The sequence below is a fragment of the Nyctereutes procyonoides genome, unplaced genomic scaffold (genome assembly GCF_905146905.1).
Source record: "Nyctereutes procyonoides isolate TBG_1078 unplaced genomic scaffold, NYPRO_anot_genome, whole genome shotgun sequence".
NCBI classification, from domain to species: domain Eukaryota; kingdom Metazoa; phylum Chordata; class Mammalia; order Carnivora; family Canidae; genus Nyctereutes; species Nyctereutes procyonoides.
Window position 1 is genome coordinate 32,100,425 of NW_026575159.1, and position 22,977 is coordinate 32,123,401.

Genomic DNA, 22,977 nt, shown 5'->3' on the forward strand with positions numbered 1-22,977 from the left:
CCCGGCCCGCCCCCGCCCGGCTTTGGACCCGCCCCCGCCCCGCCCCAAGCCCGCCCCTGGGCGCAGCCCCACCCCCGCCGCTTCCAGGCTCGCGCCCCTCCCTCTATTTAACCTCGGTCCCGCGCAGTCTCCGCCCCTTCCCCAGCCCCGCAGTCGCAGCCCGACTCCGCCCCTTCCCGGCCCCGCCCCCTCGCCGCTCAGGCTCCGCCCCCTCGCTGTCCCGACTCCGCCCCTTCCCTAGTCCCGCAGTCGCAGCCCCGACTCCGCCCCTTCCCAGCTCCGCCCTCTCGCAGCCCGACTCCGCCCCTTCCCAGTCCCGCCCCCTCGCAGCCCCGACTCCGCCCCTTCCCCAGCCCCGCAGTCGCAGCCCCGACTCCTCCCCTTCCCAGCTCCGCCCTCTCGCAGCCCGACTCCGCCCCTTCCCAGTCCCGCCCCCTCGCAGCCCCGACTCCGCCCCGTCCCAGCCCCGCCCACTCGCAGCCCCGGCTCCGCCCCACCCCGGCTCTGTCCCCGCCCCCGCCCCAGGTCTGCCCGGGCTCCACCGCCACCCCATCCTCCGCCTGTCACATCAGCCTGCCGCCGCCCACGTGGCCTGGAACCCAGGCCTGGCTCCGACAGCGCCGAGTGCTGCCGCACAGCCACCCCCACGCGATCCTCAGGTGCTCGCGCACCATTCGGGGCGTCACCACGGGGTCTGGCCACAGTCCCCTGGTGCAATCTTCTGTCTCTCTGTCCGCAGGCTTCTGCCAGGTGCCCTTTGCCCCCTCGCCCACGCCACCCCGAGCCCTGAGCCTTGAGCCTGGTTCCGCAGAGGCGCTGCACCGAGCAGCCCCAGGGCTCAGTGACCCTGCCCCCGGCTCCCTCGTCAGCCCGCCTGGGTCCCCACCCGGCCCTGCCTTCGCTGCTAAGGGACTTCTGCATTTTACCTAGCATTTCTGGCCCCCAGTCCCCACACCTGGTCCCATCTAGCGAAGTGTAAAGGCAAGGATCCCATTGAGAGGATCCCATTATTTCATGGACCCCCTCCAACCATAATAACATCAATATTAAATATTTTTTATTTATATAACTTTTATAAGTTATGTATAATATTTATTTTTATGACTTTTTAATATAAATATTTATTTATATGACTTTTTAATATACTTCAACATTTAGCTTTTGTTCTGTTTTAGGCAAAATTTAAGATATTCATGGGCCCTACATTTCTCATTTTTTCTAATGTGAAAAAACATTTTATTTCACTGTAAAGGGTTTTTGTTTTTGTTTTTTCTTTAAAAGAAGTGAACCATTTGGGGGGCCCTAGGCACCGAGCCTCCAGAGCCATGGAGGCACTCTCTCTGGGCAGACTGGGATGGTTTGTCACCCTGTTGCCGGTAGTCACTGAGATGCTCCATGTGCCCCCAATATTCTCATCCTCATGAAGCTCACACTCTAAACACAGGTCAAAACCAGAGCATGTCACAGGCTTCAGCATCAGGCTATGATGAATTAAAGAGAACTGGGCTTGCTGTCTTGCCCAAAACAACTAAAAAGGGGAGAATAGAGGGAGCAGCATTTTTAGGTCAGCCGAGGCAGTGGCTCTGGGCGAAGGGACTTGACAGGAGGCTCTGCAGGCCTTAGTGCTGGGGGACGAAACAGAGCCCATGGTCTCCCTGACGGAGGCAAGTGGGGAGTGGGGGAGGCCAGGGCAGCTGGAATGCACAGGGCAGAGCTCAGATCAAGGAGGGCTGCCCAGGACAGAGCTAGAAGGTGGGCAGAGGGTTCCAGGCACGCATTTGGGGAAGTTACCCGAAGACGCAAAGGGAGCTGCAGAGAAGGATGGGACAGGACAGTCCCCAGAGCCACACAAGGCCACGGGTCAAAGATCACAGGCTTGAAGATGAGACATCAGGCAGTGCTAGCCAGGACGTGACGATGACTTCCAGCGCCGCAGGAAGCAGTGCAGCCGTGTCCCTGCAGTCCCAGGAGAGGCGAGGAAGGGAAAACATCATCCCAAGAAATAATTGTCAAATCTTTCCAAATTTGTTGAGCACTACAAACACACGGAACCCAGAAACTCCATGAACCCTAATAACAAGAAATATGAAGAAAACTGGGCCAGAGCACCTTGCGCAGCAGGTGTGAGAAGCAGCGACAGAGACGGGGCCCTGAGGGCTTGCCAGGTGTGTGCCTCGGCCAGGGCCAGCTAGCGGTGCAGAGAGGCCAGGGCTGGAACCCCGGAACCCGGGCCACCCAGTGCAGCAGTGGAGGGTCTGAATGCGCAGAGCATTTCCCAAGATGGCCTGTGCTCTGGGCCATAAGACAAATCCCAGTACATTTACAAGGAGGGAAATCATACGAATTGTTTCCTTAGACGACAACAGAAGTAAATTAGAAACCAGAAACAGAAAAATATTTGTAAGCTCCCCCAGATATTTAGACACAGAGCAATGCATTTCTGAATAACCTATGAGTCAAAGGAGAAATTTGAGAGGAACTTAGAACCCCCAGCCCAATGAAAGTGAAAACGCAGCACAGCAAAGTTAGTGGGCACAGCTAAAGCAGTGTTCGGAAGGGGGGTGCGTCTGCGTTAATACTCACATTAGAAAACCAGAAAGCTCTCAACACAGTGAGACTAGAACAGGACCAAAGCAAACCCCAAGGAACAAAAATACAGGGAATGATAAAAATAAAAACCACCCCGCCATGAAATACCAAAAGAAAAACAACGTGGAGGATCAATCAGACCTAAAGCTGATTCTTTGAGAACATCAATACGATTTTTAAACTCCTATGCAGACTGATCCAAAAGAGAAGAGCTGGGACAAAGCACAAAGCAGGAGTGAGAAAGGGGGCATCAGGACAGGTCGTGACAACATTACACCAATGCGTCCCACAGCGTAGATGACTTGGGCCGGGCCCTGCACACAGAGGCCAGCAGCGCTCACTCCGCGGGACATACATAAGTGATTATCCCTCCGTCTTTCGAAGAAATTGAATTTGTAGCTAAAAATCTGCCCACAAAGAAAACTCCAGTGAATTCTACAAAGCATTGATTGATTGATTGATTGATTGATTGTATTTATTTTTAAGGACTTTACATATTTGAGAGAGAGCGAGAGTGCATGAGGAGGGGTAGGGGCAGAGGAAGAGGGAGAAGCAGACTCCCTGGTGAGCAGGGAGCCCAACCCCACGCTCCATCCCACAAACCTGAGATCGTGACTTGAGCAGAAGGCAGCTGCTTAACCGACTGAGCCACCCAGGCGCTCCTACAAAGCATTTAAAGTTGGGAGGCCACCCTCCCCGCCACGACCAGAACCAGACACAGACTTTACAGGGAACCATGACAGACCGGCATCTCTCATGGACGTAGCTGTAAAAGTCATGAACAAAAATACAGCAAATGATTCCAAAGATGGAGAAAAGGAAATATAAAACGACAAAGCACAATGCTGGTTTGACATTTGAAGATCAACGAGTGTGATTCACCATAGCACAAGCCGACTATCTGCATAGATTTGGGAAAAATGTTTGACAAAAATCTCACATCCATTTCTGATCCAACCAACCAACCAACCAACCAATCTCTCAGCAGACTAGGGACAGGAGCCCGATGAAGGCATCTGCAGAAATCCTACAGCGGATGCAGGCGGTTGGTACACCCTGAACACTGGCCCTCCCTAGCAGGAGCAGAGCAGGCTCTGATGGTTCTTACTCAGCCACCTGCTGGAAGCCCCGTTGTGCAACGAGGAACAGAAGGACATAAAAGACACAAAGATTGGAAGGGAAGTAAAACTGCCTCTGGGTTTCGGATGACAAGACTGTTCACAGAGAAAATTTCAGGGAATGTACAAAAAAAAAAAAACCCTCAAGAAAGCCTCTTAGAACTATGTTGGTTTAGCAAGGTTGCAGGATAGAAGGTTAACTGGCAAACATGTATTGCATTTCTATATTCCTACAACCAACAACTGATAATTGAAAATGGAAAAGACCATTTATAAAAAACATCCCATGCAATACTTGGGGATGATGTTGACAAAAGATGTGCAAGAACTTTCACTTTGAAAGCCACCAAACATTGCTGAAATAAATTTTTAAAGGGCTTCACCAGATGGAGCAGAATGTCCTACTCACTGATGAGCAGCCTTAATAATGAGAGAGAACTCATCCAGAACCCAACTATGGGTTAGATGCATTCCCAGCCCAAAGCTTAAGGGCATTTTTCTTGAAGAAATTAGCAGCTTGGGGCACCTCGGGGGCTCCGCGGTTGAGCGTCTGTCTTTGGCCCAGTGTGTGACCCCAGGGTCCTGGGATCAAGTCCCACGTCGGGCTCCCTGCATGGAGCCTGCTTCTCTCTCTGCCTGTGTCTCTGCCTCTCTCTTTCTGTGTCTCTCATGAATAAATAAATAAAATCTTAAAAAAAAAGAAGTTAGCAGGCTAAGTCTAAAATTTATATGGAAATGCAAAGGATCTAAAATAGCTAAGACCATTTTGGAAAAGAAGGTAAAAGGTAGAGGTCTCACACAACCTGATTTTAGGCCTTAATTTACTCACAACACTGTGGTAGGGCTGTCAGATGGACATTCAGACCCAATGGACAGGACTAGCGCCCAGAGCAGACCCCACGTGTTTGGTCAGCTGACTTTTGACAAAGGTGCTAAATCATTTCGATGGAGAGGGAACAATTTTTTCCGCCAGTGAGCCAGACGCGAGCACGCTGGAACCTCAGTGTGGGACTCACGCTGCGCGCACAGACGAGCTCGCAGTGGGCCACAGACCTACCCAAGAGCGGCGCCAGAAGAAATCCTAGTGACCGTGGGTACAGCAAACATTTCTCTAAAAACAGACTATGCGAAAAGAAATCCATAAACTGGACTGCATCACAGCAAAACTTTTGCTCTTACAAAACAGTGTCGTATAAATAAGCAGACGAGCCAGATCGGGAGAAAATATCTGCAAAATATGTATCTGAGAAGTTGTATGAATGAAAACGTGTGAATGACTTTTACAAATAATAAGCAGCCAAACGACCCAAAAGAAACAAGGGAGTAAGAGGATTTGAACAGTTTATCAAAGAAGATACCCAGACGGCGAAGACGCATGTGAGAAGATGCTCAGCGTTAGTTAGGGGCAAACGAACCCCTCAGTGAGACCCCAGGACCCCGGAAACCAGGACGGCTCCAGTTGAAGACTGGCAATACCTAGTGCCGGCGAGGACGTGAAGCGACAGAAACCCTCTTCCGCTGCCGGGGGGATGTGGAGAATAGGAGTCTGGTGGTCGCTCAGAGGGGGGGTCCCTCTGTCATCTGCCCTGTGCACCCCACTCCTGGGTTTTATCCAAGGGAGAGGAAACATCTGGATATGAATGGTCATAGCAGCGTCACCCTGAGAGCTCAGGCCCAGAACCTCCCAGCTGCCCAGGCACAGGTGCGTGGATGGACCCCTCAGTGGCCGGCCCACCAGGCCCCGGCCCAGTAGGGGCGAGAGACCCAGACGTGCTGGAGTGGGGTGCAGCCTGCCGAGGCAGGGTGCCAGGACCCTGCCGAGTGAGAGAGGATGGCCACCGCAGAAAGCCTGCTGTCGGATTCCATCTGGCCAAATTCTGGAAGCTCTGGGCTGACCCGCGGCGCTGGGGGATTTCTGGGTGTGAGGGGTCACAAAGACACCGCCCCCCGGAACACAGCAGATCCGTGGCCGCCTGGGGCGGGTGCACAGGGGAGGCTGGAGGGCCCGTACAGGGGTGCGGGCAGCTGTGGAGGGGAGCTGTTCTCCCCCTCGTTCCCTTGAGTGCAGCGATGGTTTTGATGGCATGTGGCGCGTGACGGCCCAGCACCTCGTGCCCTTTAGGTGCATACAGTTTATTGTACCTCGAGTGTCCCTTGATGAAACTAAGACCAGAGTATGTTAGATGGTGAAAAGCTGTGGGGAAAGATTGAGGGGAGTGGGGGGGGGGAGCCACCCGGGTCACAGGTGTGTCAGACGGGGGCGCCCTGCGCAGGGCTGCCAGGAGGGTGCGCAGGCCGGGCCCTGGTGCCAGGCAGCTCTGGAGGCAGCTCCTCCCTTTCACCAGAGTCCTCAGACCATATGGGGTCCAGCTCCTCCTGCTCCTGGCTGGGCCTCCCATCTCTACCACCCCTCAGCCAAGCACCAGCCGGGGCGCCTCCTTGCCGGCCCTTGAGTTGGGTCTCTGTCCGACCCACCGTGAGGCCTGAGAGTGCCATGACTGCCCCAGAGGAGGAGTGAGCCCCCAGGAGCCTCTGGTCCTCCAAGGAGCGGGGAAGGCTCCTTGTCTGGCATCGATTGGGTGCTGGACACTCACAGACACAATGATTCCAATTGCCCAGAACCCAGGCAGCGGGCCCAGAACCCGGGCAGGGGCCCAGAACCCAGGCAGCGGGCCAGGACCCAGGCAGTGGACCCAGAACCCGGGCAGTGGGCCCAGAACCCAAGCAGAGAACCAAACCCAGGCAGGGGGCCCAGAACCCAGGCAGCGGACCCAGAACCCGGGCAGGGGCCCAGAACCTAGGCAACAGGCCCAGAACCCGGGCAGGGACCCAGAACCCAGGCAAGGGGCCCGAACCCAGGAAGGGTACAGAGAACCCAGGCAGGGGCCCAGAACCCAGGCAAGGACCCAGAACCCGGGCAAGGGCCCAGAACCCAGGCAGGAGCCCAAAACCCGGGCAGGGACCCAGAACCCAGGCAGGGACCCAGAACCCAGGCAGCAGACCCAGAACCCAGGCAGGAGCCCAAAACCCAGGCAGGGACTCAAAACCCAGGCAGGGACCCAGAACCCAGGCAGCAGACCCAGAACCCAGGCAGGGGGCCCAGAACCCAGGCAGGGACCAGAACCCAGGCAGCAGACTCAGAAACCGGGCAGGGGCCCAGAACCTAGGCAGCGGGCCCAGAACCCAGGCAGTGGACCCAGAACCCGGGCAAGGGCCCAGAACCCAGGCAGGGACCCAGAACCCAGTCAGCAGATCCAGACCCCAGGCAGGGACCCAGAACCTAGGCAGTGGGCCCAGAACCCAGGCAGCGGACCCAGAACCTGGGCAAGGGTCCAGAATCCAGGCAGGGGACCCAGAACCCAGGCAGGTGGCCCAGAACCCGGGCAGGGACCCAGAACCCAGGCAGGGACACAGAACCTAGGCAGCGGGCCCAGAACCCAGGCAGTGAACCCAGAACCTAGGCAGCAGACCCAGAACCCAGGCAAGGGCCCAGAACCCAGGCAGCAGACCCAGAACCCAGGCAAGGGCCCAGAACCCAGGCAGGGACCCAGAACCCAGGCAGTTGAGCCAAGGAATGTTTCCCTCCTGTCCAGGTGGCTCAGCAGCCCTGAGGCCGACGTCCCTGGCGGAGGTGGCATGTGTGTCCCTGACCCTCCGGGCTGGGCGCAGAAGGAGCACCCGAGCCTTCTGCCCTGGGCTCCCAGCAGGCGTCCCAGGAGCCTCCCGCTGCTCCGCGGCTGCGGGGACTGTTGTGTCTCCTCTGAAGGTGAAGAGGGACGGTGGCATTTCAGGGGTCACACACGATGCCAAGACTGGCCCCAGGTGACAAGCTCCAGGACCTGGGGGCCTATGTGGCCGCGTGTCCCCCCTCCCTGCACCCCGGAGAAGCACAGACACAGCCACGCTGGTTTTGAGTCATTTATTCCTATGCGGAGGTTCAAGTAGAAAAATAAATGGAAACCAAGCAGAGTGAAGGCGGAATCGGCAGAGGCCCGAATGCTTCCTGTGCCCCCTCCTGCTGCTCAGGGAAGTGGTTCCTCTTGTCTCGGGGGAGGGGCTCGGGGTCACCAGCTCCCCTGCTGGCCCCCACCCAGACATCCATCAGAACCTCCCCTCACCACGTGGCGGGGCCTCTCCTGGGCGGGGCATGCGGAGGACCCCGGAAAGGGATGGGGGCCTCTCCCGGGGGATCACAGGCTGGAGGCCACAAAGTGGGTCAGCAGGCTGAGGGCCAGCGCCAGGCCGAGGGCGGTGCTGGGGAGCAGGATGTGTGCGGGGGCACTGCTTTGCAGACTCCTGTTGCACAAGTCGTCCTGGCAGCACTGCGTGGCCGCCGCGCCACTGCTCACCTGGCCCTGCAGGCTGTGGGTGGGCGTGCACGCCTCCACGCAGTCCTTCTCCACCAGGTTCCCCAGCAGCGGCTCCACTGGGGACGGACGGGCCCCGTCAGGACCCCGTACCCCGTACCCCAAGTCCCGGTTCCCGGCCCCCATCACCGCCGAGAGCCACCCATCCCCGACCCATTGGTCCTCCCGCCAATCATCCAGCCGTGGCGCCCTGTCCCCAGCAGCACCTGGACAGAGCCGTGGGGGGTCCCGCAGGCCCCCTTCCCGCCCGGGTCCCATCGCTCACCCTTGGTCCTGGTCCTGCAGTAGCGCGCGTTGGCTGCACAGTTCTGGGGTTTCTCGCAGTTGCTAGAGCTGGAGCAGACGTGACAGCGGAGAGCCCGGGCTGGGGGACGGCGGGTGCAGGGAGGTCTGGGGTCACAGTCTGGACAGGGCCCTCTGCCACCCCACCCACCCCGAGGCTGGGAGCCTCGGAGCCCCAGGTCCTGCCGGGGTTCCTGTCCTGCACTCAGCCTCGGGAGTCAGGAGGGGACAGTCCTCGGCTGCTGGGACCCTGGGGCCCCTCCTGCCTCGAGGAGGTGCCTGTGCGTCTAGAGAACTGGTGGGAAGGTGGCTGATGTGGGGTACGCTGGGGGCCCCCTCAGGGCATCACAGAGCTCTGAGACTTGCACAGAGCAGTTCGCAGCCCAGGACTACTGTCCCCCTCCCCAGAGCCTGTCCCCACCGGGCAGCGATAGTCAGGACCTGAGGCTAAGTCAGGGCCGGGGGCCTCAGCTTGACCACACTGCACTCCCGGGAGGAGGGGCTTCCCCGGGGACAGAGAGTCAGGGCTGGATTACCTGGGCGCTGGCTCTCCTGGGTGGGGGCATCTCAAGCCGCTCCCTGCCTCCCTCTCCCCCTCTGCATGTCTGATCCAGAGACCAAGTCTAAGACTCCCTGGTTCTGCGATACTTTAAGTCTGATTCCACTAAGTTAAGATGTGGTTCATTTTGTTTCAAATTCTGAGTGTGGCATCCCCTGAGTCCGGGATACCCTGAGCCTGAAGGCCGGTACCCCAGGCCTCCGTACATGTCCACGCTGCCCACCCCTCCCCGGGCCCTCACCCACCTGGCCCGGCGGCCACAGCCAGTGCAACGAGGAGCAGCAGGGCCGTCTTCATCTTGGGACGTCTCTGGGAGCAGTGGGGGCCCCTCCTCTCTGGAGGCCTTATAGCTGGGGCAGGAGCTGGTGGGAGGGGTGGAGGTGGGCAGCCAGCCAGGCAGCGGCATTCCACGCGCCCCACCCTGGCTGGCCCACACCCACCACCCAGTGCACGGCTGCCCCTGCCCCTGCCACCTGGGGGGACCTGGGTGCCCGGCTACCCGCCCCCCGAGGCAGGGGTCTGCCCTCCCCCATCTCCGGGCTGTGGACAGAGGCCTCACTGGCTCTGTGCTCGCTGCCTCATCGTCCTCTCTCTCTGGCTGTCTGTCCGGCCCTAGATCACTTTGTCTCCGACCTTCCCCTCTCACCCTCAGATAAGAGTCTCAAGCCCACGCAGGTGCCCTGTGGGCGCCCAGAGCTGTGCCCACGGGGCTAGGGAGGCGGGAGTAGGCCCTGGCCCTGCCTTCCTGGGCTTGGGGCTCAGGATTGCTAGGTCCCCCCCTTGGAGCCCTGGGGTAGGACCCCTTCGGGATCAAGGCATCTTGCTGAGATGTCGGGACCTCAGCGTAGTCAGGGGAGGGAGAGACCATCCTGGAGCGGGGTAGGCAGCAGGCCAGGCGTGTGGCTGCTGGACGTGCCTGCAGAAAGGTGAGCGCCGGACCAGGGGCATCGCTGGAGGGGCGGGGCGCTCCCTTCCCTGTTGGCTTGCTGGCCCTGGGCCCCCACTGCTGCTCTGCTGTGCCCCGCGGACCCTGCTGGGCCATGTGGCTGGACCCCACAGAGGCCGGCCTCTGCCCTGCCCCTGCCCCTGCCCCAGCTCCTGCCCCTGCCCCTGCCCCTGCCCCGGCCCCTGCCCTGCCCCAGCCCCAGCCCCTGTCCTTGCCCCAGCCCCTGCCCCGGCCCCTGCCCAGGGCCCTGCCCCTGCCCCTGCCCCAGCCCCTGCCCCTGCCTCTGCCCTGATCCTGCCCCTGCCCCTGCCCCTGCCCCTGCCCCTGCCCCTGCCCCTGCCCCGGCCCCTCCCCTGCCCCACCCCACCAGGCTCACTGACCGCCACGGTGAGTAGGGCCAGAGCGCAGAGCCCCCAGCCCTGCAAGTCCTGTAGGGGCAGGGCCTGTTGCAGGGAGGGCGGCCTGGGCTGGAGGGAGGGCAGGGCCAGGGCCAGCCCACAGCTCTCGGGAGCACCACAGCCTCAGGCCGGGGAGATCGGGGAGCCTTGGCCCTTCCCCCACCAGGGGGGCCTGGACAGGCCGGCCCCTGAGTGGGTGAGGTGGGCCGTGTCACGGTGCAGGGTCCGGGCAGGTGCCACTCTCCCTAGAGATGCTACTGGACCTGGTAGGCCCAGGCCGTCAGTGGAGGGGTGGTGTGGTGTTTCTCCTAGGACCCGGGGGTGGGCAGGGAGGGGCGCAAGTAGCAGCCCCCGAGGCAGCCCCATGTCAGCATCATGAACCCGTCTCACGGGCTGGTCCCCGGCTCCCTGGGCCTTAGTTAGGGTAGCTGGGGTCTCTCTTGACAAGGCAGGGACCCCGCGCCCTCCCTCGAAGCTCTGAGGCCTTCTCAAATTCCTTGGGCACAGCCCTTGGCGGGCAGGTGGACAGCGGATGCAGGACATAGGGCTCAGTGACGGGGCGGTGACTGGCATGGGGTGGGGGATGGTAGGTGGGGAGGGGTGACTCACTGAGGCCAAGGGGCATGGAAGCTACTAGAAAAACAGGTTTGGGGGATTGGATTTCCTGTAGGGCCTGGTAGAGCTAAGGGGTCCAGGGGTGTTAGGCCTACCGGGGCTGGACGTTCCGACGTGAGGCTGCTGGGAAGACCCCCTGCACACCCGGCCCGTCCCCGCGGCCACCGCAGGCTTCACTGCCCACGCACCTGCACCGCCCGAGGCAGAGGGGGCGGCTGGCTCCTGGCTCCGCAGGAAGCAAGCCTGGGCCTCTGACGGGACTGCCAGCGAGGGCGCGGGCTGCCCATCAGCTGCGAGCTGCGTGTCCCGGGGCTTCCTAGCAGAACCATCAATGGCAGCCCCCCCGCAGTTGACTTGGGGAGAAAGTGGGCAATTGCTACGCAGGAGCTCTCGAGAAGCAGGAGTCCTGGGAAGGCTGCAGGCAGGGAGGGTTTCCTGCAGGGAGTGACCTGGTTGCCCCGACCTTGGAGGCAGATGTCAGGGGACAGAGTAGCTATCGTGGCCTCTCAGGTTGAACCCCTTCCCACATCCTTTTACTGGGAAGGAAATGAGTCCCAAGGGGGCCCTGCCGGCGCCACCCACGTCACCCCGGGAGTGAGGTGGAGCCAGACAGACGCTTCTGTGCCGCATGGCCTCTCCTGTCCTCCCTCCTCCTCTGGAGAAAGCCGCCACTCTCCAGAACCCAAGTCCTCTCACCCAGTCCCTGGAGCCCGCAGAACTCGGCCCCGGGCTGGGGGCAGGGAGGACGGGCACCCCCACCCTGCACCCTGTCTGCTTCCCGAACTCGGAGGGCCAGGAAGCCAGGCGCAGGGACAAGCCCAGACCGCTGCCACCACCCGCCGTGCTTCCCTGCCCCCCAGCCCCGCCCTGCCTTCCCACCTCCCCACCTCTCCCCAGGGTCTCAGCCTTGGGGGGGGGCGATGCAGGAATCGAGGCCTGGACCCCTCGGCTGTGGGGTCACTGGGGTCACACAAAGGGGACGAGTGGCCCAGAGAGGGAAGCGCCGGGGTCAGTGCAGACAGTGGCCACTCCAGACCCGAAAATGCAGCCTGAGCGGCGTGGGCCCGGCCCCGCTGTGGGTGAGGGTGTGCACCAGGACGGGCAAGGCGGGCTCCGCCCGAGGCATCCCCCAAACCCTGGGGCTTGCAGACAAGACTTCTTCACTTTCAGCATCAAGGGTGAGTGTTGGCCACCCACACGCGGGGGCTCGACACCTGCCCGCTCGCTGGCTCACTTAGCGGCGCCCACCACAGACGGACCACGCTCAGGGTGGGACGGAGCCGGACCAGAAAGGCAGGCCGCCCCCAAGACCCCTGATGAGCTGGGGATGTGGGGCCCAGGCCGGCGGGCCCCATGTGATGGGATGATCAAGGAGGCCGAGGGGTGGGGGCAAGGACAAGGGGGTCGGGCCTGGGTCTGGGTGCGGAGGGGCTTGGGCGGGGCAGACCCCTCCTTCCCCAGCAGAGCTGAGGTGAGCACCCCATGAGTCAGGCTTGCTCTGCCCCTCCGTTCACGAACCTGCACACACAGCCAGGGCCTCCCTCCGATGACACAGAGGATCACCCAGCCAGCCGGTGGGAACCAGAGTGGGGCCTGCCCTCCTCCCCAACTCTGTCCCCAGCTGGCCCGGGGCGCTTCCCCCGTGCCCAACCTCCCTACCCCCCTCCAGTGCAGGACACTCATCTTTGCACACAGGACCATAGGCCTAGACCTGGGTGTCTTTCGCCTGCTTCCCAGGGCCTGCACCTGTCCTAGATCATCCCCTGGAACCCTGGCGGCCAGTGCGGGGCCTCCTCCCCTGCTCTGCCTGAGTGCAAATCCAGGGAGCAGCACACGGGCAGCCCTGCCCTGCCTTGGGCATAGCCTGATCCCCGGGAACGGCTGGACTGGAGCCTGAGACTCCTGAAGGCCAGGAGCGCCAGCCAGTTCTCAGGCCTGGCAGGCAACCCCCCGAGAGAGGCCCCACAGGATCTTTGCCCCTACCAGCACCTAGCACCAACACCTAGCACCAGGACCTAGCACCTAGCTTCAGCACCAGCACCTAGCACCAGCACCAACACCTAGCACCAGCACCTAACACCAACACCTAGCACCAGGACCTAGCACCAGCACCAGCACTTAACACCAACACCTAGCACCAGCACCAGCACTGGCACCGGCACCTAGCACCAACACCAGTACCAGCACCTAGCACCAGCACCTAACACCAACACCTAGCACCAGGACCTAGCACCTAGCACCAGTACCTAGCTCCAGCACCAGCACCTAACACCAACACCAGTACCAGCACCTAGCACCAACACCTAGCACCAACACCAACACCTAGCACCAGCACCAACACAGCACCTAACATCAGCACCAGCACCCAGCACCAGCAGAGGTCTGGCGTGGGCCCTGCATATCAGTTTCCCTGGCTGCATCCCTGAGAGGCACCGGGATTCAGGGGACCTGGTGATGGAGGAGAAGCTGTGTCCCTTCATGAAGTGGAGGGCGTGGGCACGGAGCCACAGAGCCACAGCAGCCTTGGGGATCTTGGAGGTCCAAGAGAGCAGGCTCTTAGCAGTGTGGGCTTGCAGAGCATGGAACTCCAGAACTGCAGGGCCCAGAGAACCCGAGAACTGGGTACCCTGTGGGGGTTTATTCTCTCCATGTGAGGAAAGCTCCCTCTGGGGTCTAGACAGAGTGTTAGTGCTGCTCATGGTCTTTTTTTCTTTAATATTTTATTTATTTATTCACGAGAGACACAGAGAGAGAGGCAGAGACACAGGCATAGGGAGAAGCAGGAGCCCTGTGGGGGCCCCGACATGGGACTTGATTCCGAAACCCCGGGGTCACGCCCTGGGCTAAAGGCAGACCCTCAGCTACTGAGCCCCCCAGGTGTCCCTGTGCTCATGTTCTATCCGAGGTTCTCGCTTCTGCTGTGTCACTGCTCACTGCTCCTCCTGCTGTAGCCTGAGCTTGTGTGTCTAAGCCCTTGAGCTCTATGATGGCATCAGGTGTAAGTTCCAGAGTAGTGAACACCTACACCTACGTAATTTACCCATCCATCAGTTACTAGTCCATCCACCCATCCACCATCCATCCAACCATCATCCATCCACCACCCACCCACAGCCAGCCAGCCCTGTACCCACCCATCTATCATTCATCTATTTATCCATTATTCCGTCCATCCATCCACTCATCCATTCACACAACGTATGTGTCCTGTAGGAAATAGTTACCATGATGTCTCTCTCTCCTGTCCCCTCTTCCCTTTCTCACTGACATGCACAAATGTGAGAAGAGAACACAGCGATTCTCAAACTGTGGAGTGAAACCCAGGGTGGGCTCAGAGAGCCTTAGGTCTGCAAGTGGTTGGCGAGCAGCACTGGGACTTGTGACACCCAACGTGCAGACGTGCTCTTTCTTTTTTGTAAGATCCTATTTATTCATGAGAGACACAGAGAGAGAGACAGAGAGAGAGAGAGGAGAGAGAGAGAGAGAGGCAGAGGGAGAAGCGGGCTCCATGTGGGACTCGATCCCGGGACTCCAGGATCACACCCTGAGCTGAAGGCAGATGCTCACCCACTGAACCTCCTAGGCGTCCCAAGACACGCTATTTTTACTTAAGATTGTATAATAAGTTAGGGGTGGCTTTGAGAGGACATCATTGATCCTAATGCTTAAGAGGGGAATTAATATCTTACATACATCGTGTGCCCTGTTGGTCTGTCTGTCCGTTTCTATCCACTAGTACCTCTTACACGGAGCAGTGCAGATCCCTTTCCTTGAGAATCCCCAACCCTCTCATTTGTCCCTTATCCTTGGGAACAGGAAATGGCCCCTTTTTGGGTCCTGACACTCTTTAAGCCCCACTAAAACACCGCCAGGACAATTGGATTTTTTAAAAAAGATGTTTTGGAAACAGCTGGTAAAGTTCTCAGGTGGGGACTACTGTCTGCAGGAGGGGAGGGCTCCGATCTCGCAGTGAGGCCCGGATTTTGGCCTCTTTCCAACCCCGCATTTGATAGATGGGGTTCCGGGCACTTGTCAGGCTACAGGATGGTGAGAGTTGGCGGGCTGAGTCTGCATCGGCCAGGTGTCCTGGGGCGAACGGCTCCTTGTCCTCGCATGGCCTAGACGCTGAGCAGACCCAGCCTCTGCTCTTCTGGGCCTCAGGCAGCTGCTGAGCTTTGAATCTGGGCCAGCCCAGCTCAGCCACACCCTGCTTAGCCAGGTGGCCCCAGGGGCCCGGCGTTGGCACCCAGCGCTGGTCCAGGGGGGTTTGCATGCTGTTGCAACCTGCTCTGGGTGTGGGGTGGGGACAGGCTCCCCAGGGCAGGGAGTGGGTCCCAGGCTGGGCCTGGCAGGGAGCTCATTACTTTGCCTAAAGAGCTTAGGGGATCAAGGGGCTTGTGCCACCTCACCCTGAGAATATTATGTAAGAACAGAGAAGGGCTGCTCCTCGGGGAGCAGGAGATGCTGCGGGGAGGGCCAGGAACCCCCAGAGCTGAACGCAGGCCGGGGAGCCAGCTCCAACTGTGACCCCAGGGCACACAGCCAGGACAAAGGCCGCTAGGCTGGCCACTGCCATGCTGCTCTCTGCACGTCGGCCAAGCTCTCTGAGCTCCAGCGGCCGCCCTGCCTTCCTGCCTGTGCCCTCAGCCACTTCAGGAGTCACAGGTCAAGGTCTGAGTCCTCGGCTGTGGCCCCACACCCACGCCACCCCACACGCTCCTCCCTGAGCATCCTGCTCTGTCCCCAGCCCAGCTTCCTTGCTCAGCTGACGCACCTGCGGCCCACCCTGTGTTCCCACTGCGTGGCCTCCTCGCAGGCCCTCCAGCCCTTTCTCAACTCCGGACCTTTGTACCTGTCGTCCGCACGGGCTTCCCAGGGTCGGGATCGCAGCTGTCACCTCCCCTTCTGAGCGGCCGGCAACCCCTGCAACTCCCCACCCTCCCCCACAGCCCTGGCAAGGCCTTGCTGGCTGCCGCCCGTGTCTGTTCTGGTCCAGGTATGCAGCAGGCGCTCTGAGTGTCTACTGACTTGGAGACCGTGTTGCAGGCCGGGGCAGGGCTGGAGGCGGAGAGGACTCGGGCTCTGGGGCAGACCACTCTGCCAGCCCGGAATTCAGTCTGAAAGGCTTTTGTGCCTCAGTGTCCTGTGTAGCAAGGAAACGAGTGTCCTCGCATGGAAGCCTCTCTTGGCACCACCCCGACTTCTGAAAGCAGAAGCTCTTGGAGGAGGAGGCCATGGGTCATCATGTGGCACCCAGTGGGGTTTTCCGTTGGGACTTGTATGGGTGGGACCTGCCCTAGAGGGAAGGCTGGTCAGACAGGAGTCAAGAGAGGGAATTTCCATCCTCAAGAAGAGAAACCCAGCCTTCCAAGGCTGTGTGGAGTGGTCCAACCCCGGGCCCCAGGTTGGCTCCCGAGGCCACCACTTCACATGGGCTCCATGCCCGCCTCCTCCTGGAGGCCCAGCCACCAAGGGAAATCGTATTGGAGGCTCGGAGGGGACGCTGACACTCCTTGTTTCAAGGCAGGCCCCGCTCGGCCACCCTGCCTTCCAGGATGCACAGAGCCGCAGAAACCCTGCAGGAGGGCGGGCGTCCTCCACCCGCCTGCCTCCCCGCCCGCCCTCGGAGCACTGTGCTCCCCGACGGAAGGGCCGCGGCCGCCACAGGACTGTCACGGGCACGGGGGACCCCAGCAGACTGGGCTCACAGGCAATGGGGGGCAGTGGCTCTGCAAGGCCAGAGGGTGGCCGCGGGAACAGACATGAGCATGCGTCTGGGTGTGGGAGGGCGGAGGCTGAGAGAGGACGGCGGGGAGGCTGGCATGGGAGCCGCACATCTGCCGCTGGGCTCCCAGAACGAGGCCCACGCCCAGCTAGGGCAGCACCCGCCATCACGAGCCCCACGGCCTTGGCACTCGGGTGGCGGGGGCCTAGCTCTGCCAGGCAGGCATGACGTCGGCCCTCAGCCCCTGGGGGGACGCGAGGGTCACTGATGTGGGGGGAGGGAAAGGCGAGGAACAGGAGGCCCCGTCGGGGGCCCAAGGAGAGGCCCTGTGCAGCAGGGAGGGAGGGGCGCTGGAGGCCCTGGCCTGGCCAGCTGACAGCCCTGGGGACCTGGCTGGGCCCTGACCGGGGTGTGGGATGGTGGGGGCTGCGGGACATAGTGCAGGGCTGACCACGGTTGCTGGGGGACCCCTGCGACCCCAAGGCCAAGCGGGTGGGAGTGGGTGCTGGCTTCTTGGGTCCGAGGGGAGTGTGCTTTTTCCTCTCTGAGTTCATGCCTGCAGAATGCTCCCAGCCCCCGAAAGGTGCCCCTCTCCTGCATCAGGGGTACAGAGGGACCCCCAGATTCAACGCCTCAGAGAATGGGGACAGGACAGGATGTGCAGCTTTATTCTGCTCTTACGAGCTGTCCTGGGGGTGGGCTTGTCACAGGAGCCTCTGGGGGAGGTGGGCGGCCCCCCATGCCCGGTGAGAACAGACACCCGACTCGGACTGGCCCCCACAACGGGCAGCCAGGGGATCGTGAACGAGCCTGCTTCACCTGGCGGGGCCCCTCACCCCGTCTCCAGTCGGGCAGTGGGCAGTGAGGGGAGCCCCTGAAGGACCGCCTGGGGGGCCTGGCAGGAGGCCCGGGAGGTTCATGAGGAGCGAGTGTGCCCACCGAGATGTGAGTCAGGGGTGGAAGGGGAGGGCGGGCGGATGCAGGTGGGAGGCCAGCGGTGGCCGGAGCAGGGGACGCCCAGACCCCTGCTCCTCCCCACTCCGTGCACAGGGCAGCTGGGGGACGAGCCCCCAGGGGAAGCCCCTGAAATGAGGCAGAGGGCGCCAGGGAGGATGGAGGTGCCCTGCCCACTCCCGCATGGCCAGGACCCCAGGAGAGGGCAGAGGGTCCCTTGGAGGTGGGTTCCCTGCAGGAGGGTAGGAGCCCCAGGACGGGGCTGGGTGTATCCCGGGGTAGGGGGAGGCGCAGCAGGGGAGCCGGGGACTGTCCTTGCGGGTGGGCAGGTGGCCGGGTGCCTGGGAAAGACTGTCGGGGGCGGGCTCACCAGGCCACCCGGAGCAGCGGCCCCAGCAGGCTGGCCCAGGCACCGAGCCACAGGGTTCCGGGACTGGCCGCCAGGCCCCCGGCCGCACGGTTACACTGGCTGCCCTGGCAGCAGGAGACGGAGAGGGTGCGGCCGTCCGAGGACATGGTGCTGTTGGGGCACACGGGGGCGCAGGACTTCATGACCAGGATGCCACCGGGGTTCGCTGTGGAGAGAGGGGCGAAGGCCCATGGGTGGCTGCTCCATGCACCCCCACGCAGCCAGCCCTCGGGGAGGCAGGCCCACGGCCTGGGCCCTTCCAGGGCTCCTGGGGCACCAATGTGAGTGCCCCAAAGAGCCTTCTGAGGTTGGGGGCTCCTTCCGTGGGGCCCGTGGGTCTGGAGAGCCCCGTCTCACCCTCACGCCAGGTCCCTGTGGGACTCGGTGATCCCCACACCCCCCACAGATGCCTGGGCTCCTTCCTACATCTGACTTTCGGGATCTGGAGGGGGGGCCCGGCCCCACCCGCACCCACCTGATCCAGGACTGAGAGGCCTTGGGGAATGGTGGGCGGGGGAGGCCGGGACGGGGTGGGGGGTGCAGAAAGTGCCTGAGGAGGCCGCTGGGAGAGGCCCCGGGGGCAGGACACCTCTACCCGTGGGACCCGCTGGCCGGGCTCCCCCGCCCCGGGGGCAGCTGTGCACAGGGCTCCCGAAGCACCGGCCAGTGGCGCCCTGGGAACCAGGGTGCTTCCCTGGGCCGATCTCTCTGGCCCGGTTTCCTCATCCGGGAGATGGAGGACAAGAGAACTCAGAGGACTCCGAGATTGTTTGGGGATCAGCTAAGTTCCCACGTGACACCGGAGCCTGTGGACTATGTGCTCCTGGCGGCGGATAGCGAGCAGCGGCGTCAGGGCCGGGGGGGGGTGGAGGGGGTAGCGCCAGGAGTCGGAGCCCTGACTCGGCCAAAGCGGAGGGACAGATGCCCTGCGGCAGGACAAGGAGGGTGTTGGGGCCCGGCCTCGGGCCTCGGGGTTGGCGGCAGGCCCAGCCCTCGGGAAGCCGCCCTGCACAGTCCCCCTCCTGAGCCCCGGCCCGAGCAGGACGCCGCAAGGCCCAGAACATTTCTCAGTTAAACAGGAAGGTGATGAGGACCACGCTCGGTTACCGGAATCAGGAGCGTGTATCTGCAAGTAGAACGGGATGGGGCGGGTGCCCCCCGAGGAGCCAGTGCCCGGGGACCCTGACCCCATGTGGCCGCCTCCTGCCCCACCGTGCTCTTGAGAAATGGAGTATTAGGCTGCATGGCGGGACGGTGGGGTCACAGGGCGCACCCACGGGGCCTGCGCACAGCGGGACATTTGTCTTTGCTTCGGGAAAGACCCGCTTGTCGCTTTGGCACAAGGACAACTGTGCAGTCCTCCCCCCTCCCCCTCCCCCAGGATCGCCAGCAGGGAGCCAGGATCCCCTGCCACCTGCCACCTGCCATCCCTGCAACCTGCTGGAGGCGCCCCGGTGATGCAGGGAGCAGGTGGGCGTGAGTATCCTGCCGCTGCCTGTGCCCGACTCACACCAGCAGGGGCCTCTTGTCCCCACCCCTCCCCCCACACCGCCCGAGGCCAAGAAGCCATGGGTCCCGCTGTGTGCCAGGCCCCCAGCCCACAGCGCCCCCAGGGGCTCGGGGCTGTCGGCCGGGTGACGGAAAGGAGCGCAGCCTGGCTGTGGCCCCCCACGCCCAGGGCTTGGCCAGAAGTGGGGCAGTGTCCCCTCGCCCCTGAGAAAGTGGCACGTCCTTGGGTAGGGTCCTCCTCGACCTGACGGGGGAGGGTCCCGCGGGGCCTTGAGGGCCTTGTGCTGCTTCCTCACAGGGGCCCCGGGCCAAGCAGGGGGCGAGGTCCAGCTGTGACCCAGGCCGGACGCCATGTGTCCTCGTCATCAGGGGGCTGTGTCCCTTTCAGGAAAGCCGCGGATCTCTAGGGAGCTGGGGCCCGGAGGGGCGGCCTGGCTGCCCTGCCGGGCGTCTGCGGGTGCTGCGGGATGGCCACACACAGGACACCATGGACGGCAACGGGGAGCACATGCTGCTGCCTGCCGGGCCTCCGGGACCACACGCCGCTGTCCGCGCTGACCCACCCGCGTCCTGTGGCGCCTCCACCTCTCCCGGGGGCAAGGGGCTTGCAGCTCCCATCACTTCGAGGCCCCACCTGTGCCTGCTGTCCCTGCAGGCCAGCCTCCCCACTGCCCTGTCCAGCCCTCTGAGACCCAAAAGGCTTCCCGCTCCTCGGGGTCACCGCAGTGCGGCAGCCCTGTCCCGCTCAGACTCCCGCCATGTGACCTCTGAGGCCCAGGCAGCCGGCGGATGGAGGAGGCGGGCTCCAGGGGTGGCAGGGGAGAGGCACCTGGGGCGGGGGCTGCGGGTCCCCACGGTGCTCTCTGCTATCCCCGGGCGGTCCTGCAGGGCTGTCCCCACCGGGTCTCCAGGCACCAGCCTCCCTCCAGGCCTCGCCTTGCCAACTCCCTTGTCGGCCTGCTCCCCACTCCCGCGTCTCATACCCGGACTCCCTCTCACTAACTCAAGCTGGAAGGCCGCATACGGCCTGACTGACGGGGTAGTTGCAGGGCTGCTGGCACAGCTGCTCCTACCCCACCCGCCACCAACCCGGGGGAGGGTCAGAGTGGGACGGTCCGTCCCTGCCACCTCCAGCTCCCATGGAGGGCCAGGGTGGGCCAGGGTGCATGGGGCCCCAGGTGGGCCCCTGGCTGGGCCGTGGGGTGGGCACGGGGTACTCACTGGCCTGCGTGATCACACAGTAGTTGTCAGTTGGGGCGCACTCCACCAGAGACTCGCAGTCCTTGTGGCCACAGCACACATGGCAGTGCAGGGCCCGGGCTGGGGGGAAAGCACAGGCCCCAGTCAGTCTGGACCCTGGGGGGCGGCGGAGGGGGGGACCTGGGGCCTGGGCCCGGCTGCCTGCCGCACGGCCACTGCCCAGTTGGCCTTCCCTGAGCCTCGCTTTCCTCCCACCCACCGTCCAAAGATGCTCCTGGTCCCCTCGGGTGGGGCTGGACTCAGGGGCGGTGACCCAGGTGCCCCACACCGACCAGGGCTGCTCCGCGGGAGTGAGGGTGCGGGCTGTGGCCGGGGTGCCTGCAGGTCGCCCTGGGACAGAGGTGGGCGGCCTGGGGTGACACGAGGACAGTTAACTCAGGCATGTGGACTCTGCGTTTCAGGGTCCCTGCCCCTCTCCGAGGAACAGAGTCCTCCCTGTAAGATGGGACAGAGCGCACGCACTCGGCTCCCGGCCCGGTCTGCTACCCGGACAGAGCACAGCTGGGCCTCCCGTGGACGCTCCCGGCTGTTTCCTTACTGCCTGTCGCTGCCTGGGACCTGCCAGCGACCCCAGCCTGGACCCATCAGGGCGGAGGCGACAGCAAAGGGCCCTGGCCCGACCCCACGTGCGGTGTGAGTGGCCCCAGTTCCCGACAGCAAGGAGGCCCTCGGGCGCCCGGGGGTGGCCAAGCGAGGTACATGCCTGAGTGGGATGGAGGAGAAGGTACAATAGACACTTTGTGGGACTCCTAGCTCAGACAGAGCTTGGGCTCCATCTGGGAAGGCTTCCTGGAATGGGTGTCCCTGGAGCTGTGACGGGGCAGTCGGGTAGGGGGAAGGCCAGGAGCCTTGCCCAGGACGGAGAGGCTGTGTTGCCAGAAAGGGCACCTCTGCCCCGAGTCTGGGGGGCCTTCGGTGTGCTGGGGCAAGGCGGCGCCCATGTTCAGAGCCGGCACCCGGGGGTGGGGTCCAGGCAATCAAGTCAGGCTCAGAACCTGGGCTCCGAGGCCAGCTTCCCAGGTTAGGGTTCTGGAACCCTCCAAGAAGAAGAGGCCTGTCTGTCTGGGCGAACCCCCAGCCATCGTTCCTACGGCCCTGGGTGCTGTTGGGATTGGGTCCTAAGCTCCTCTGAACAAGAACCTCATAGGGTCTCGGCTTCCCCTCTGGGACTGGAGCAGTCCCGCGGGCTGGGGGGGCCTGAGCAGAGCCTCAGTGGGCCTCCCCGGCGGCCGCTCCTCGCCTCTGTGCTGGCCTCTCTTCTGACCAGCGCCTGGTCCCCTGCCCTGTCCCCAGAGCCCGCCCAAGCGTCCCCTCCCTGTTTCTAGCCTCCCCCAGGCTGGGTCTGGTCCCTGAGGGCTGGAGGCCCCACCTCCCCCACCTCCACTCAGTGGACGCTGTGGGGCTATTATCCCTGGACGGTAATTAGCATATAATCACGGGCTGCATCACCCCCTCCCCAGGCCCCATTTCCGGTAGCCCCAAAAGCAGCAGGTGCTTTTTAAGGTCACACAAGTAAGTCATCAGTGGAGGCAGAGCTGGGGCTGCAAGGGAGTGACCAACCCATTTTCCTGCTTTGGGCGCCTGAACTCTGTCCCCCGGGAATGTCAGGGACACAGGACAGCAGTCACTTGGCTACTAGCCAGTCCCAGTGCCAGCCCAGGGCTCTGGAGACTCGGGCCCCCTCCCCAGGGTCTTTCACCTCACGAGAGGCAGCCAGACTGGAAACTGTGCCCACGGAGACACAAAGGTGTGCGGTTGGGCTGGTGGAGGAGCAGCCACGTGGGGTTCCCCTCGCTCCCTGCAGCTCCCCGCAGACTCCTCGGTTGGGGACCAGGCCGCCAAGCACCTGTCTGTCCCCGTCTGACCCCGTCCGTCGCACCTGGGTCAGCAGCCCTTACCCAGGTCAGCGCACAGAGTAGCCAGGAGCAGAGACAGCAGGAGTGGCCTCATCGCGGGGCAGCTGCCGGCGGGGTCTGGGCAGCTGCCGCCACCCGGACCTTTATAGGGCTGAGGGCCGGCTCCCCGGTGCGCGCAGACCTAGTAATTTAGGGGAGCTGCGCTGGGGGTGGCAGGCCCGCCTGACTCACGCTGCCCCGCCACCCTGTGCCCCACCCTGGGCTCCGGGGGCGCTCACGAAGTCGCCTGCGCCCCCTCCGCCTGTCTGTCCGGAGCCATTGGCATCCGGGTCCCCACAGGTATCCTGAGGCCCCAGGTCAGGCTGGGGAGCAGGAAGAGGCCTGATGGCC

At 62.7% G+C, this 22,977-nt stretch overlaps 2 protein-coding genes across 2 annotated transcripts; both read right to left on the reverse strand.

Moving 5' to 3' along the window:
• Positions 1–7,611: 7,611 nt before the first annotated feature.
• Positions 7,612–9,291, reverse strand: LY6D (lymphocyte antigen 6 family member D). The gene is made up of 3 exons (XM_055314129.1): positions 9,161–9,291; positions 8,340–8,438; positions 7,612–8,133 (listed from the first exon to the last, which is right to left on the reverse strand). The coding sequence occupies exons 1-3, from the start codon at positions 9,210–9,212 to the stop codon at positions 7,898–7,900; spliced, it is 387 nt and encodes a 128-aa protein (XP_055170104.1). The 5' UTR covers positions 9,213–9,291; the 3' UTR covers positions 7,612–7,897.
• Positions 9,292–17,244: 7,953 nt separating this feature from the next.
• Positions 17,245–22,709, reverse strand: LOC129502489 (ly6/PLAUR domain-containing protein 2-like). Its single transcript, XM_055314130.1, has 3 exons — positions 22,630–22,709; positions 20,693–20,791; positions 17,245–18,128 (listed from the first exon to the last, which is right to left on the reverse strand). Exons 1-3 carry the CDS (start codon positions 22,679–22,681, stop codon positions 17,920–17,922), a joined length of 360 nt encoding a protein of 119 aa, XP_055170105.1. The 5' UTR covers positions 22,682–22,709; the 3' UTR covers positions 17,245–17,919.
• Positions 22,710–22,977: the final 268 nt, after the last annotated feature.

What these genes read in the sequence shown, in the direction of transcription:
- LY6D (XM_055314129.1), bottom strand. Translation starts at nt 9,212, where the DNA reads ATGAAGACGGCCCTGCTGCTCCTCGTTGCACTGGCTGTGGCCGCCGGG. An exon ending in GGCTGTGGCCGCCGGGCCAG is followed by an intron (nt 8,439 to 9,160) that starts GTGGGTGAGGGC and finishes GCCGTCCCCCAG; the next exon opens with CCCGGGCTCTCCGCTGTCAC. An exon ending in CTGCAGGACCAGGACCAAGG is followed by an intron (nt 8,134 to 8,339) that starts GTGAGCGATGGG and finishes GTCCGTCCCCAG; the next exon opens with TGGAGCCGCTGCTGGGGAAC.
- LOC129502489 (XM_055314130.1), bottom strand. Translation starts at nt 22,681, where the DNA reads ATGAGGCCACTCCTGCTGTCTCTGCTCCTGGCTACTCTGTGCGCTGAC. An exon ending in TACTCTGTGCGCTGACCTGG is followed by an intron (nt 20,792 to 22,629) that starts GTAAGGGCTGCT and finishes CTTTCCCCCCAG; the next exon opens with CCCGGGCCCTGCACTGCCAT. An exon ending in CTGTGTGATCACGCAGGCCA is followed by an intron (nt 18,129 to 20,692) that starts GTGAGTACCCCG and finishes CTCTCTCCACAG; the next exon opens with CGAACCCCGGTGGCATCCTG.